At 38.8% G+C, this 12,948-nt stretch overlaps 3 protein-coding genes across 4 annotated transcripts; all 3 read right to left on the bottom strand.

The window, feature by feature from the left end:
* Positions 1–737: 737 nt before the first annotated feature.
* Positions 738–2,648, bottom strand: dynll1 (dynein, light chain, LC8-type 1). The gene is made up of 3 exons (XM_057356699.1): positions 2,558–2,648; positions 1,617–1,755; positions 738–1,117 (listed from the first exon to the last, which is right to left on the bottom strand). The coding sequence occupies exons 2-3, from the start codon at positions 1,746–1,748 to the stop codon at positions 980–982; spliced, it is 270 nt and encodes an 89-aa protein (XP_057212682.1). The 5' UTR covers positions 1,749–1,755; positions 2,558–2,648; the 3' UTR covers positions 738–979.
* A 1,201-nt stretch (positions 2,649–3,849) lies between these two features.
* Positions 3,850–8,511, bottom strand: polb (polymerase (DNA directed), beta). Its single transcript, XM_057356632.1, has 14 exons — positions 8,307–8,511; positions 7,817–7,874; positions 7,639–7,705; positions 7,445–7,519; positions 7,253–7,311; positions 7,118–7,167; positions 6,981–7,032; positions 6,839–6,893; positions 6,685–6,757; positions 6,397–6,467; positions 6,233–6,319; positions 6,079–6,146; positions 5,849–5,988; positions 3,850–5,110 (listed from the first exon to the last, which is right to left on the bottom strand). The coding sequence occupies exons 1-14, from the start codon at positions 8,365–8,367 to the stop codon at positions 5,016–5,018; spliced, it is 1,011 nt and encodes a 336-aa protein (XP_057212615.1). The 5' UTR covers positions 8,368–8,511; the 3' UTR covers positions 3,850–5,015.
* A 262-nt stretch (positions 8,512–8,773) lies between these two features.
* On the bottom strand, positions 8,774–12,409 carry enkd1 (enkurin domain containing 1). 2 transcript variants are annotated; one of them, XM_057356982.1, is made up of 8 exons: positions 12,305–12,409; positions 11,699–11,789; positions 11,386–11,613; positions 11,012–11,184; positions 10,702–10,833; positions 10,473–10,615; positions 9,895–10,031; positions 8,774–9,814 (listed from the first exon to the last, which is right to left on the bottom strand). In XM_057356982.1, exons 2-8 carry the CDS (start codon positions 11,781–11,783, stop codon positions 9,654–9,656), a joined length of 1,059 nt encoding a protein of 352 aa, XP_057212965.1. In that variant the 5' UTR covers positions 11,784–11,789; positions 12,305–12,409; the 3' UTR covers positions 8,774–9,653. The 2 variants fall into 2 exon arrangements, with proteins under 2 accessions (XP_057212965.1, XP_057212966.1); XM_057356983.1 differs by having other exon boundaries at positions 11,699–11,786; positions 12,305–12,364.
* Between the last annotated feature and the right edge of the window lie 539 nt (positions 12,410–12,948).

A 12,948-nucleotide genomic window follows, 5' to 3' on the forward strand; every position in this document is an offset into this window, starting at 1 on the left:
TGATGTACGTCACGTTCGTTTAAGAAATCTTTTAAGAAATTGAACGTGCTTGAATGCAAAACAAACAATATTCACGTGAAAAGCCGGGAAACACAGCTAATACAGCTATTAGCTCTTGTACTGTAACTCTTCACAGCCTCACTGGGCTGATAACGAAACAGCGCCTCCCCTACGGCGTAATGCCGCAACTGCAGTTACAAATGACAGTGTTGGCAGAATGTTTTTTTGGAAGACACCCGACATAATTTTGGCGAGAGACTGAGGCGGCACGAAATTTGACGGAGGCGGTCGTATGTATGTATGAAAGATGTCATTATAGGTTGAATATGGAACATTGAGTCTAGAAAATTTGAAATGCTGCACACAAACAATAGTTTCATTCATCATAAATGTCAATTCTGATCATTTATTCATATGTCTGATGTCATGAAAATATTCTTAATATACAAATTGCTTTTTTTATGTCAATAGAACAGACACAAACGTTAACGATTAAAAACGGCAACTGACGACTACACAGCAGCTAACCGGTGTGTCAAACATCTGTTTTATTGACGAGACCACGAGAGGTCGGTTTAACATAATGGTGCCAGCAGAACTACTTCAGCTGACCCTGAGTTTTTGTCCTGTTGTGGATGGGGCCCAACATGCAACTCTACACTAACTTTCATATAAGATGCTTCACCATTTCAAGGACTTTGCGCACATCACCTCAAACAACAAACTCCACCCAAACAGCCAAACGATCTTGCTTTAATAAAAAAAAACTCAGGTGACATAAAACGTTCCAACTGTGTATAGAAAACAAAAATAAATACAAGTTTCTTTATGTCATTCTCCTCTCACATGGCCATTTTCTAAACATTAATCAGAACAAAAGAAGCAGCCGAGAGAAGGCAGGTCCCAGGACAGGAATGATCAGCCTGGTGGATACAGTCTGTTTTAATGCTCTGTTGAATGAAACGAAGCTCTCGCTCGCTCAGCCGGACTTAAACAGCAGAATGGCAACCTGACCCAGGTAGAAGTAGATGAAATGCTTCGTCTCGTGAGTCACGTAGCTGCCAAAGTTCCTCCCCACAATGCAATGCCAGGTGGGATTGTACTTTTTGTCAAATTCCTGCAATGGAAGAAAAGGAGATGAAACAGCGTTGCCATCCTATTTCATATTTGTATTGTAGTCTTAATCTTATCCGTTGAGAATTATTTGAATAAATGAAATTAGGATGAAACTATTATATACACATTATCTATATTATATATAGAATGAATATTTATAAAAAATAGTCTTGAATGTGAAGTGTTTTTGTGGACACTCTTGACTGTGCATACATATACATGAGGCCCCTGGTGATTGGGTGAATTTAAATGAGGACTTGATGATGTCACCCAAGAAGAAAGTTGTATCGGAGGTGGAGCCGACAGATCCTTTTCTTAAACATGCCGATGAATTGAATTAAAACTATTTTGATTTTACATCTCTAGTACCGACTTGGAGCTGACAAAAAAGTATTCATGAGCACATCTTCTGTGCTAAAAATAACCCTAGCAAACAGAGACATCCCATTTTCAAGTTGGACGTCCGACAGCCCAACAATCCAAGGAACACGGGCGTTTACCTTCTTGATGTAGGCAGCGATGTCCTTCTCGATGTTGTACTTCTCCAGCGCCTGCGTGGCACATTCCACAGCGTCCTGCTGCATCTCTTCAGACATGTCTGCATTTTTGATCACAGCCTTTCTGTCCGACATGTTGGCTCTACAGAGGTGGAGAGAGAGAGAGATAGAAATGATGATGAAATAAATGGGACTCGCCTGACCCACACCCTCTGACGCACCTTCAGCAGTTTCACTAGAAGAATGCATTCTTGAGGTCAATATGACCATCGCCAATCGTTGCCCTGTGTCTCAGAAGTGTCCATTAAGAGGGCATTTAACTCTCGCCCACTGCCCAAAACACACAATCCACTACCATCGGTCTTATTGGTCAGACTGGTGAAAGAGTCAGGGCCCAGCAGCCATGCGGCTAATGGAAGGGGCTTATATAATAACATCACATGAGATGCTCAACAGCCTTTATTCCATCTTTATTGCATAACATCACGCGGCATATTTCACCAGGTTACTGTTGCCATGGACACCTGAACTAACGGCTGTACTCAGCACCAAATATTATTTTACCAAACTTATAACACTTAACATGGAGATGGTGTTCATACAATGAATGAAACCCACGTAATATCATTAAACTTAATGTTTCTGTGCATTTTAAGCTTTTGATTCGTACTACAATCTACATGAACGCTTCGGTTTCTTTCTTTTTTTTAAAGAAAGACTTTCTGGACATATAAAACGAGCAACATAATGAGATTTAACATCATTTTAACTGTGGCACATTTATCTTAATTCATTCGTCAAGTCGAGTCGAGTTGCTGAAACACAGATGTGCGGAAACACGCCACAAAATATCGCTTTTTTGACGGGAAAATCAAATATATTTTGCCGTTTGTACTAGTAAGCAATACAAACAGCAGAAAACGGAGAAATTTAAATGTTTTTACCTTTTTATGTGCAGAGTTTTAGACACAGAGAGAGTATGTGTTCACGCGACGCGCCTGTGATGCTCCCGCTGTGTGCTTGACTAGAAATAATGTAGGTGTGTAACTGGCTGTGACTCCTCCCGCTCTTGTGTCCCATTGGCTGTGAGTTCTTGACCCGGACCTGTGATTGGTCAATCTGCGCGTTTGCGCCTGCAATCTATGCCTGCATTTTATTTCAGACCGTCATGCTTTGCCGCATGGACGCTGTGTTGGTCTCCATAGCAACAAAGAGCGAATTCTCTGGAAGAAAGGAGTGCGGGCAAATAAAGAGCCGTTGAATATGAGAGTTACGACACTCGATCTCGCCCCCGTGTGGTCGCGTGGTTCACGGAGCCCTTATTAGTTCCAAACAAATCCGTGCTGTCAACCTATTTAAATGGATTTAAGCGGGACAGATAACATCAACTGTATTTGCATAATTTGTGCTAAATATATTAGCACATTGTGTACACTGAATAGTACGTTGATTACATTTATAGCAGCAGTTTGTCTTGGGAGTAATAAGTAACAAGATCTATGAATACAAGTTCTATGAAAATACGGTATGTCCGCCAACTCGTTAAAATGTACAAACATGCCGATTTTTCACCAACTGTACAGCATATGCGTTTGGGAGACACTGAAATGAATGGGCTTCACTGCAGTTTTCGGAAAAATTGGTCGCTCCATGACACGAGTTAATTCCGCATTCCATTCTTCCAACGGACGTCTGTGCGAGTGTCGTAACTCTGTTTTTCAACGGCTCTGGGCAAATAGAGCGGGTGCGTCCCTAGAGTGCACTGTAAAGTGGACTTGTTAGGGTGTTCTGCCATTTTAAGTGAGATTCCAAGTCGTATGTGAATTTAGTCAGCAGTCACTGAGAAGCAGTTGGTTTTGTTTAGTTTACATAATCTCTGGTGTGATCATTCAAAAAGCATATGCCAAATGTAGGGGTTTCGAGTGTACGTATTGTTTATAAAAATGAGGGTCAAAACTACATGCGTGGGGGTCTAAACAGTTCGTATCTAGGAAGCTTTATTTCTAAATGTTTAAATATTTGGTTGCATTAAAAAATGTATAATTCTTTTAAAAGTAGATTTAAAAGGAAACGTATGCTCCTGTTTAAAAGTTGTCGCTCCTTGACTCTTTATTTAAAATAATAGTAAACTCATTAAAAAATATGAAATACACAATTGCAACTTTGTGAATCATGTTGTAAAGAAATCGGAAGAAAATCCAGAGGTTTATATAAAGGCAGCCAATCAGATTAAAGCTTGGCAAATCAAAAAGATGTATGCTTTATTTGTGCATTATAAAGTTGACTTCAGTCGTGTCCACCTGGAGATAAAGCTATGAGTCAGTTCTGTTCATCTGTTGTCTGAAAGTAAAATTTATTGGCAGAAATAAATTATTTTAAACTCGTGTGATTCTGCTGTCTATGCAGCAGAAAGAATATTATAGACATGACACGAAAAATGATTTGTTTGCTCTAGTTGTTCAACATCTGTGAAAACAGCACCTTCATTACAATCATCTAATTATCTTTATTTTTTATCTATCTTTATTATTATTTTATTTGTATAATTACTACAACATGCAGGATTGGATTTGTAGATGTCACACACCTCGTCCAGGTATGTGATAGTTACATTAACCTGTTCGTCTGCAGGTACATTTAATTCTGATCTCATTCCTCTGTCAAATAAAAAGACTTTCACTAGATAACTAGAGTGAAAATAACATTATTATAATATTTTTTTTTCCAAATTTACTCCGATAGTCTTGCGTTTAATTTTGTCTTGAAAGACTGACATGCTTAATAACGATAACCATTTTTCAAACAGACATTCAGTCAAACAAAAAAGATCAAAAACGAAAACTGACCTAAATCTGAAAAAGGATGTGACGTTTACAACAGAGAAAACATACACACATAAAAGACAGAATTTCATGTAGATTCTACCTCGCGTTTGACTAATAAACAAAAACAACAGCAACAATATAATGGCTACATAAATAATGTAACATTCCAGACAGCACCACTAAAAATATTTTTTCTAGGTTTATCTTATAAACATAATAATATAACAAACAAATGTTTGCTGTTGTATCTTTGAAGCTTCTCGTGACAGTATTAATTCACCTGTGCTGTCAGACATCTGTGAAATCAATCCTGCGCTTCAAATTAAAACAAAATATTCTGCATGATTAAAAAGAAAAAAATACACTGAAATACAGTCACACAGCTGTTTAAAACCTTACACATCTCACGCTGACTCCTGTAACATCCTCTACAGTTCAAACACTCCTGTAAACTATCTAACGGCTTTGTGAAGTGAAATCTTCGCGTATGACTGATGTATCAATCGCTGAAAGAGACTGAAGCAAGAACAATCTTTACTGTCCATCTGTTACATCGCTCTCAGCGTGTATGTTCGTTTCACTCGCTACGATCCTTTGGTTCTCTGTATTTCCACTGGATGTAATCAAAGATGTCCTTCTCACTGTCCACCAGCAAAGGCTCTCCAGCCATACCTGTCCAACAGAAACCATTACAGAAGACATTTTCATTTCAAATGACATTCAAGATACATTAACTTTAAAGTTAGTGTTGGCCTTATCTATTATTTCAAAATGTGTTAGCGAACCGAAAACTAGTAAGTGGGTCTCAATGTGAGGTTTTCATAACAAAAGGCTGCGTCCGAAATGGCCTACTTCCATACTATATAGTAGGTGAAAACGAGACGAGTCATGAATAGTATGTCCGAAACCTCAGTGTGCAATAAACACCCGGATGGTCTACTGCTTCTGCCGAGATTCCTGAGTGTGGATCGGATGGACACTTCTCTATCCCATGATGCCATGGGAGCTGACCAACGGTCAAATTTCAAAAGTAAATCAAATAAATATAGCGGAAAACTTTAAGGCGGACGTCCGTTTTTAATGTAAGTCCCAATAAATGAATTTCTCCTGACTAAATTATGTTTTTATCAACGCTCACGTGTAGGTTGTTGTTAATGCGTCATAGGTCAAAGCGCATACGGGTCACATGACCATAAAACATGGCGGACGCAGTATGTCCCAAATGTATTCATACTACACCCACTCATACTATACAGAACGTCCTGTTTTAACGGCCGATAGGTAGGTACTTATTCAAATTCAGTACGTACTGTCACAGTATGCCATTTCAGAAGCAGTCTTGGTAATTTCGTTTAGTGACAGCCGCTGTGTAGATGTAATGTGTTGTGCTTCTGTATTAGTGTTTCTCACCAGTAACCCCTAGTGGACGGATGGTGTACTCATTGAGCGTAAAGCCCTTTTCCAAAGCACGAGTCCTCATGTTCTTGTTGAAAATGTCACTGCCAGTGAAGTACAACACACCACAGTAATACTGATCGTTTGGAATGAGCCTGCGACACAAGACAGACAGACAGAGAAAGATGAAGAACTGGAAGGTTTTTACAGAATACGGTTTTCATTATAAAAAGTCTGGTATGAACCTGATGTCAATGCGTCGATGAATATTATCTTCATCATCCTCATTTTCTTTCTGAAGCTGACAAACACCCTGAAGAAAAATAACACACCTGTGATTGACTATTTCATGTGCTTGGAACAGTGAGACTCACTTTGAGAACGAGACAGAAACCCGACCATAAACTTGGTGTCTCCTTTAGACAGCGTGTCGGTGATGAAGCTGACGGACTCCAGATGATCCACAACAGCGTTAAGAAGTTTCGGCTACAGGGAGAGAGAAAGATATCGAGATTTATTTGTGAGAAAACAAATGTTAGAATGACACTGGTCTGTGAGTTTACCTGTTTCTCAGATTGAGAGGTGAAGTTTGGGTGAGTCAGCAGTATATCAATATCACCACTCGACTCCGCTCCTGAAGATTAAAAACACATTTCATTCAACACATTCAACATGCTAAGACCACAAACAACCTCAAAACCAAATGATGTTGCTCGGTGTGAGAACCGATTCACCGCACCAATATATTCTATCTGTATTTAGTAGAAGGACAGTTGTGTGATTTGAAGTGAAATCCTCACTCCATCTTTACCATCCTGAGGCTTAATAAGCGAGTGTGAATAAGCAGATACCTCTTCTGTAGCTTCCACAGATGGTGCCGATGTATTCTGGATCCACCAACTCAAGCTCCTTCAGTATCAGAGCCTACAAACACAGATGATATGCAGTCAGACACTCACAAACGCGTCATGTTGGATTATTGAGATCAATGAAAGAAACGCCAACCTCCATCTCTTGCATTTCTGCACGAGGAATTCTCTTCTCAAATTCTTCAAAATACCTCGAGTACATAGAGAAGTGTGCACATGAAAACACGGAATATCTGTAATAATTCTAAAAACACGAATCCTCTGTGAGTTTGTCTTACTTTAATCCAATCTGCTGATGGTGATTTAGTTTGTGTTCGATCTTCTTCAAATCTATAAACAAACAGATAAGAAACAGATCAGATGAGACGCTTGTATGTTGAGTTACAGAACACAACAGATACATTTCTACACAGACCTTCTAACGTTTTGACCCCCTCATCATAAAACTTTCTGGCTGCGGCAGGACTAAAACCAGACAGAAAGAGAGACAGAGTGAGTTTTACATGTTACCGTTTCTGTTATAGTTTCAGTGAAATGAAGAGTGTTGTACCCGATTCCAGTCACTCTGGTTAAGAAGGTAATGGAGGAGCTTGTGTCATCATTGCGAATCTGTACAGGACATACAGACCACATGAGCATGTTAAACTGTACGCATGATATAGAACATAGAGTCCTGTTGGAATCTATACATGATTTGGCAAACACATGGAACATAACATGTTATTGCAATGCATTCAAACACCTTTTCCAGCTTGCGTAGTGTTCCTGTCTTCAAAAACTCATCGATTTTCTCGGCTATCTTTGCACCAACTCCATCCTGAGGTTGAAAAATCATTTAACAATAAAACACTGTGCTCAGATCAGTCAACTAAACACATATCACTGGCATATCAGGATTCTCAATATACAGTACTTGTAAATATCAAGCTTACACACCAGTTTCTTTGCTTCTGTTCCGCTTTTGATCTTCTGCGGATATTTGGCAATTACAGCTGCTGCTTTTCTAAACAAAGACAAACAGAAATGTAATTAGTTTACAACACACATATTGCATGTGCTTCATATTTCTTTCTAGTCATTTTCACTTTCAATATTTTAGATACCACTATCTTACCTGTAAGCATTGTATTTATGAACGGCTCTGTTAACATTTCTCTCAAAGTTGGCCAACTCTGGAAGGACAGGGACCATTAAAAGTGTTAAACTGTATTTTAAAACAGTGTTTCACATGAGTGGATCAGTTGTTGCAAAATGCAACAACATGCCATTGAGACTTTTTGTGACGTAGAGAATTTTAAGAAGTCCAAGAAATCATTTTCACAAATATGATCAGTATTTGAATCATCATACACGATGGATTCTGTTGTTAAGTTCACTGGTTTTGTTTTGTTCTCCGAGCATTAAATTATAAACACAGTGGCATTTAAGTGCATTACTAAACAGCAGCCATAAAATCACATGTTTAGAACGTTCTCATATCTTTAAAATTTTAAGTGTATTGTTTAAAAATAAAACTGCTTGAAGATCAAATAATCTTTTCATTCATGTGCTATTTAAAGGTCCAAATAGCTTAGCCACATGCTAACCTGAGCTGTCACACTCACCTATAAGGAAGTCTGTAATTCCTTCATTCAGAGTTTCCTGAGGCGCTTTTCTTTTACTCATGCTTGATGTTGGTCGTGGATTTAAGATATTAAATAAAAACTGTTTATTTTCAGTTTGCGCCACAAATTCAATCGCCGACTGAACGCTCAACGCATACAGGACAAAGGCGTTCAGGCCACGCAAGAGCACGGGGCGGAGATTGCCGATGCCGCGCCCACTGCGCACACGCTGGTCAATCAGCAATCGCTGTTACACGAATAGACCCGCCCACTAACTGATAACAACTTATTTAAAAACATTTCGCTTTTTATATAAATACGTTAAAAAGACACCAATCTGAAAGAAATATAACCCAAGAACAGAATAAAAAATGTGTTAAATGTGTTTGTAATAAATTATGAATATCGTGACACTTATAGTTAATGTGATGAACTACACCGGTGGTTACTCAAACTGACACTTAAAATCTTTTTTTACCAGTTTGTATTTATTTGTTTGTTTTTTTGTAAATTGTAAGTTTAATTAGCATCATTTGTTTGCACATGACGTGATTTACTTGATAAAATCAAAAGACCTTAAAGTGACAGTTCACCCAAAAATGAAAATTCTGTCATCATTCACTCAGCCTCATGTCATTACTTGTATAAATCACTTTGTTCCGATGAACACAGAGAAAGATATTTGGAAGAATGTTAGCAATTTTCAATTCTGTGACATCATTGACTGCCATAGTAGGAAAAATGAATGGTAGTCAAAGTTGCCCCAGAACTGTTAGTTTTCCTAAATTCTTCGAAATATCTCGCTTTGTGTTCAACAGAACAATATATATATATATATATATATATTTTTTTTTTTTCCTACTATGGTGGATGATTTCACAGAACTGAAAACGGCTAACATTCTTAAAAAATATCTTTCTTTGTGTTTAACAGAACAAATAAATGTATATAGGTTTGAAACAACCTGAGGTTGAGTAAATTATGACAGAATTTTCATTTTTGAGTGAACAAGACCTTTAATAAAAAAACATGTTTAATGTGATCTTCAAAACGAGCACCACTGTCACGTCAGTTCTGTAATACTAAAATGCAATACATCACATCACAGCTATTCAAAATAAATATTCTACTAATACCATAATAAACAAATACATTCAAAAGAGTTATCTGGTTAGCACAAGTGCTGCAGTCCATGTTTAACAACACAACTAAATTAAAGCAATACAATACAATACAATTCATGTTTAAAAAAACAGTAAAAAATTCCTGTAGCCATTTCAAACAAGCCAATAATGCAGTGAAAATAAATGCAGTGGAAGCAGCTCTAACGAGAACAGAGTTCTGAGTTTATGAGTCAATTTTCACATAAACTTTGTCACGTGAAAAGATTTTGATGGCTTCCTCCACTTCCGAGAGACGTTGGTCGAGTTGTGCACGTCTAGAGCGAATGCTCACTGTGTCTGCTTTCACGGGGAGAGAGAGCAGCTCGCTCACAAGAGACCTGTGAGCTACAGAGAGAGAGAATGATCAATAACTGTTTACTCCGTGACCAACTAAAGAAAAGCTGAAAGTGTTTCTGGAGACGTACTGTCTTTAAGAGACTGCAGGGTTTCCAGTCTCTCTCGTTCAGACATCTGCGTGTGTCCAGCAGGAATGGAAGGGTCCCGCGTGTTTCTCCTCTTCTCCTCCTCCTCTTTTTTCCACTGAATCTTCCTCTGCTCCAGACTAACAAACAACCCAGAATCATGCACTAAGCTCGCAGGACATAAAGCAAACAGCGAGTACAATTTGATCAGTTATTAACATTTGGTTGTGTCTTTCTTGTTTTTGACTACAGCAGTCATTAACCACAATAAACTTTGCACACGTGTTGACAAAAGACTTTCAATTCATCTCGAAGTTGAGCTTCACTTTACACGAACTACGCATAATACAGTTGAGCAAACATTGACAAATTAGGATCATTACGATTTCATGCATTATGACTTTTCATTTTTGACACTTTAAATATCGACATGAGAACCGTCACTATCATCTACTGTAAGCAAAAGAAAATATATTTCATGTTTCATTAATGCAAAAAAGATTTGAGGTCAGACAGGATGGTATTTATTACTCTTTTACGTCAAAGAGAATCAAATGAGAAACACAAAGAGAATCACTCACTACTGTGGAACTTTTCCTTTCTCAGCGCTGGGCGGAGGTTTGTCTCTGAGGTTCTGCAAGGACTGAGATCGCCGCAAGGTCGTCTTCCTCGCAGCACGCGCGTTATGACTCACGAAATCCACCGTGTGACCTCTGACCTGCATCTACACAAAACAGTAAAAAGGAAATGATGATCATGACAACACAAGCATCTGTGTGAACAGAAAGTTGACAGAAAGACATGACACACTTCAACATGTCCAGCAGTGTCCGGTGTGGGCCCGGTGTCAGAGCACCGGAGCTGCGGTCGACCTCCAGCGCCACATAAAGAATGAGCTTTCAGAAACGTCTGACAATCTGCTTTCTTAGGGGGGCTCGTCTCCTACACATACACGGAGAGACAGTTTGAAGTTGCTTTGTATAAAACGTCATCTTTCTCTGTTCGATGTGTCTAATATTAAACATGAATTGAAATCTTAAATCAGTTGAAAGTCATAAACTCCGACTACACCGAGCTCACTAGGGCAAGAATGGGAACATTTCGGTCCCGACTTGCTCACCTGTAACTGTGCCATGACCCTGGAGGACACATCCTGATATTTCGGTGAGGTCCAGAGTGCTTTAACAGGAACAGGTTTGGCGTGTTCTCTCTGTGCCTCCAGCTCTCGAAACCGTCTCTGGATTTCACGTAGTTTACGGACATTCTCTTTACCAAAGTCCCGTGCGGCAGATTCTGCAGGTTGAAGAGAAGATGTCTTAAAAGCTTCGGTCTCTCTTCACTAAAACTGTAAGCACACCATGGAGGAAATTTCTCTTTTCGTGTTTTGCGTCAGCAAGAAAGTCAAAGGGGTTTGGCACAACATGACTGCGTAACTAAATCATGACAGTACATTCTTGCATGCGGTCATTATATACGACACTTAATCCATTTTACTGGGTTTGCTTGGATTGGGAATCAGTGAGACTCCCTCCAGTTTCAGTAAATTGCCCATCACTCCTCTCCGGCCTCTCTCCAGGATGTCAGCAGCGTTAGCACCGATGCGGGGTCGAGGGGTGACCCGAGCGCTGTAGCACCCCGGATACATCACAGGATCTGGTGCTAAAGGACCCTTCAGAAGAGTCGGAGACCCATTCTTAGAGTTCCCCTCCAGGCGACCACGAGCTTCACCAGAGAGATCACACGAGCAATGTCAGAGACAGAGATCAAATGCTATCATACATGATAAACATCACAGGTTCCATCTTACCAGAGGATGGGCGTTTGTAGTATTCTGGGAACAGTGTGGGGTCTGGAGGAATGGGCCCAGAGATCATTGAAGGCCCTTCACACATATCCTACTATACAGGAGAATATGTGAAATCTAATTTCGACTTTAATCATTCAAACATATACAGAGTACAGCAAACAAACAAAACATGAACAATAGAAGTTTTATTCATCAACAAATAAATTAAATTTTTTATCATACTTGTCATTTCATGAGGCACTTTATGTAAAACGTACCTGGTAAAAATATGTATGAAGGTGGTCTATAAATGAGGTTTATAGTGATTATGCTTTATTAATAATTATTTGTACAGTATATTTCGACATGAATGCTGCTAATGTGGGTCGAATGATGCTGTTAACATGTGAATTTACAAAATAAACATGCAGTTATTCATATCATATTTTAGCGAACGACAAACATGTGTATTTTTCATGATTTGATAACAGATCGTGTATTTGTCCTACATAAACTCCTAATGTCCGCAAGCACTTGACGGTTCAGATAATCCAGCATTCAGAAGTATTAATCGCATCTTCAATTTGATTGGAAACATTAAGGACGACATGTTACTTAAATACTTACCTTTAATAAAATCCTCAATTTGTTTGATAATTGTGCCGATACTGTGCGGTGTTCGCTCTTTTCTCCACTTACACACAGACTGATGACGCGTGAACAACAAGCGCATAACGTCACCATAGCAACGCCTTAAAGAGACAGCGCGGCTTTTCCGTCCCTTCTGTGGTGTATCTCCTTCGTTTTGCAATACTTGTGTGTGTTGTTGTGTATGAGATCTTTAGCTGTCTTAAGGCGATGAGATGAATTTTAACATCATAATCAATGTGCAGAAGAACCCAAACGTGCAGACTGAAATGCGGCTATTGTGAAGAATTTGGGGAAAAGAACAACCACCACAAAGCAAACAAACAGCGACCATTATATGGAAACCTCTGAAGCAGTCCATTTTTAAATTTAAATTGAGCTTCTATTATTCTTTTTGCAAATAGATAATTTAAGAGAGTACCCAAATGTATGAAAATATATGCAAAATTAAACGTTAAGATTAAGCTCTTCCACGTTTAAAAATAATGTAAATTCCACAAGGGGTATGCCTATTTGTTATATACGCAAATACTGATATTATAAGCGAGCTTAAGGTCTCATTTGTAAAATACTGAGACATTAGGACCCACACAGAAACATTAAAATTAAGTATCATAAGCATT

Source organism: Triplophysa rosa, linkage group LG17, assembly GCF_024868665.1.
Source record: "Triplophysa rosa linkage group LG17, Trosa_1v2, whole genome shotgun sequence".
In the NCBI taxonomy this organism is placed as follows: domain Eukaryota; kingdom Metazoa; phylum Chordata; class Actinopteri; order Cypriniformes; family Nemacheilidae; genus Triplophysa; species Triplophysa rosa.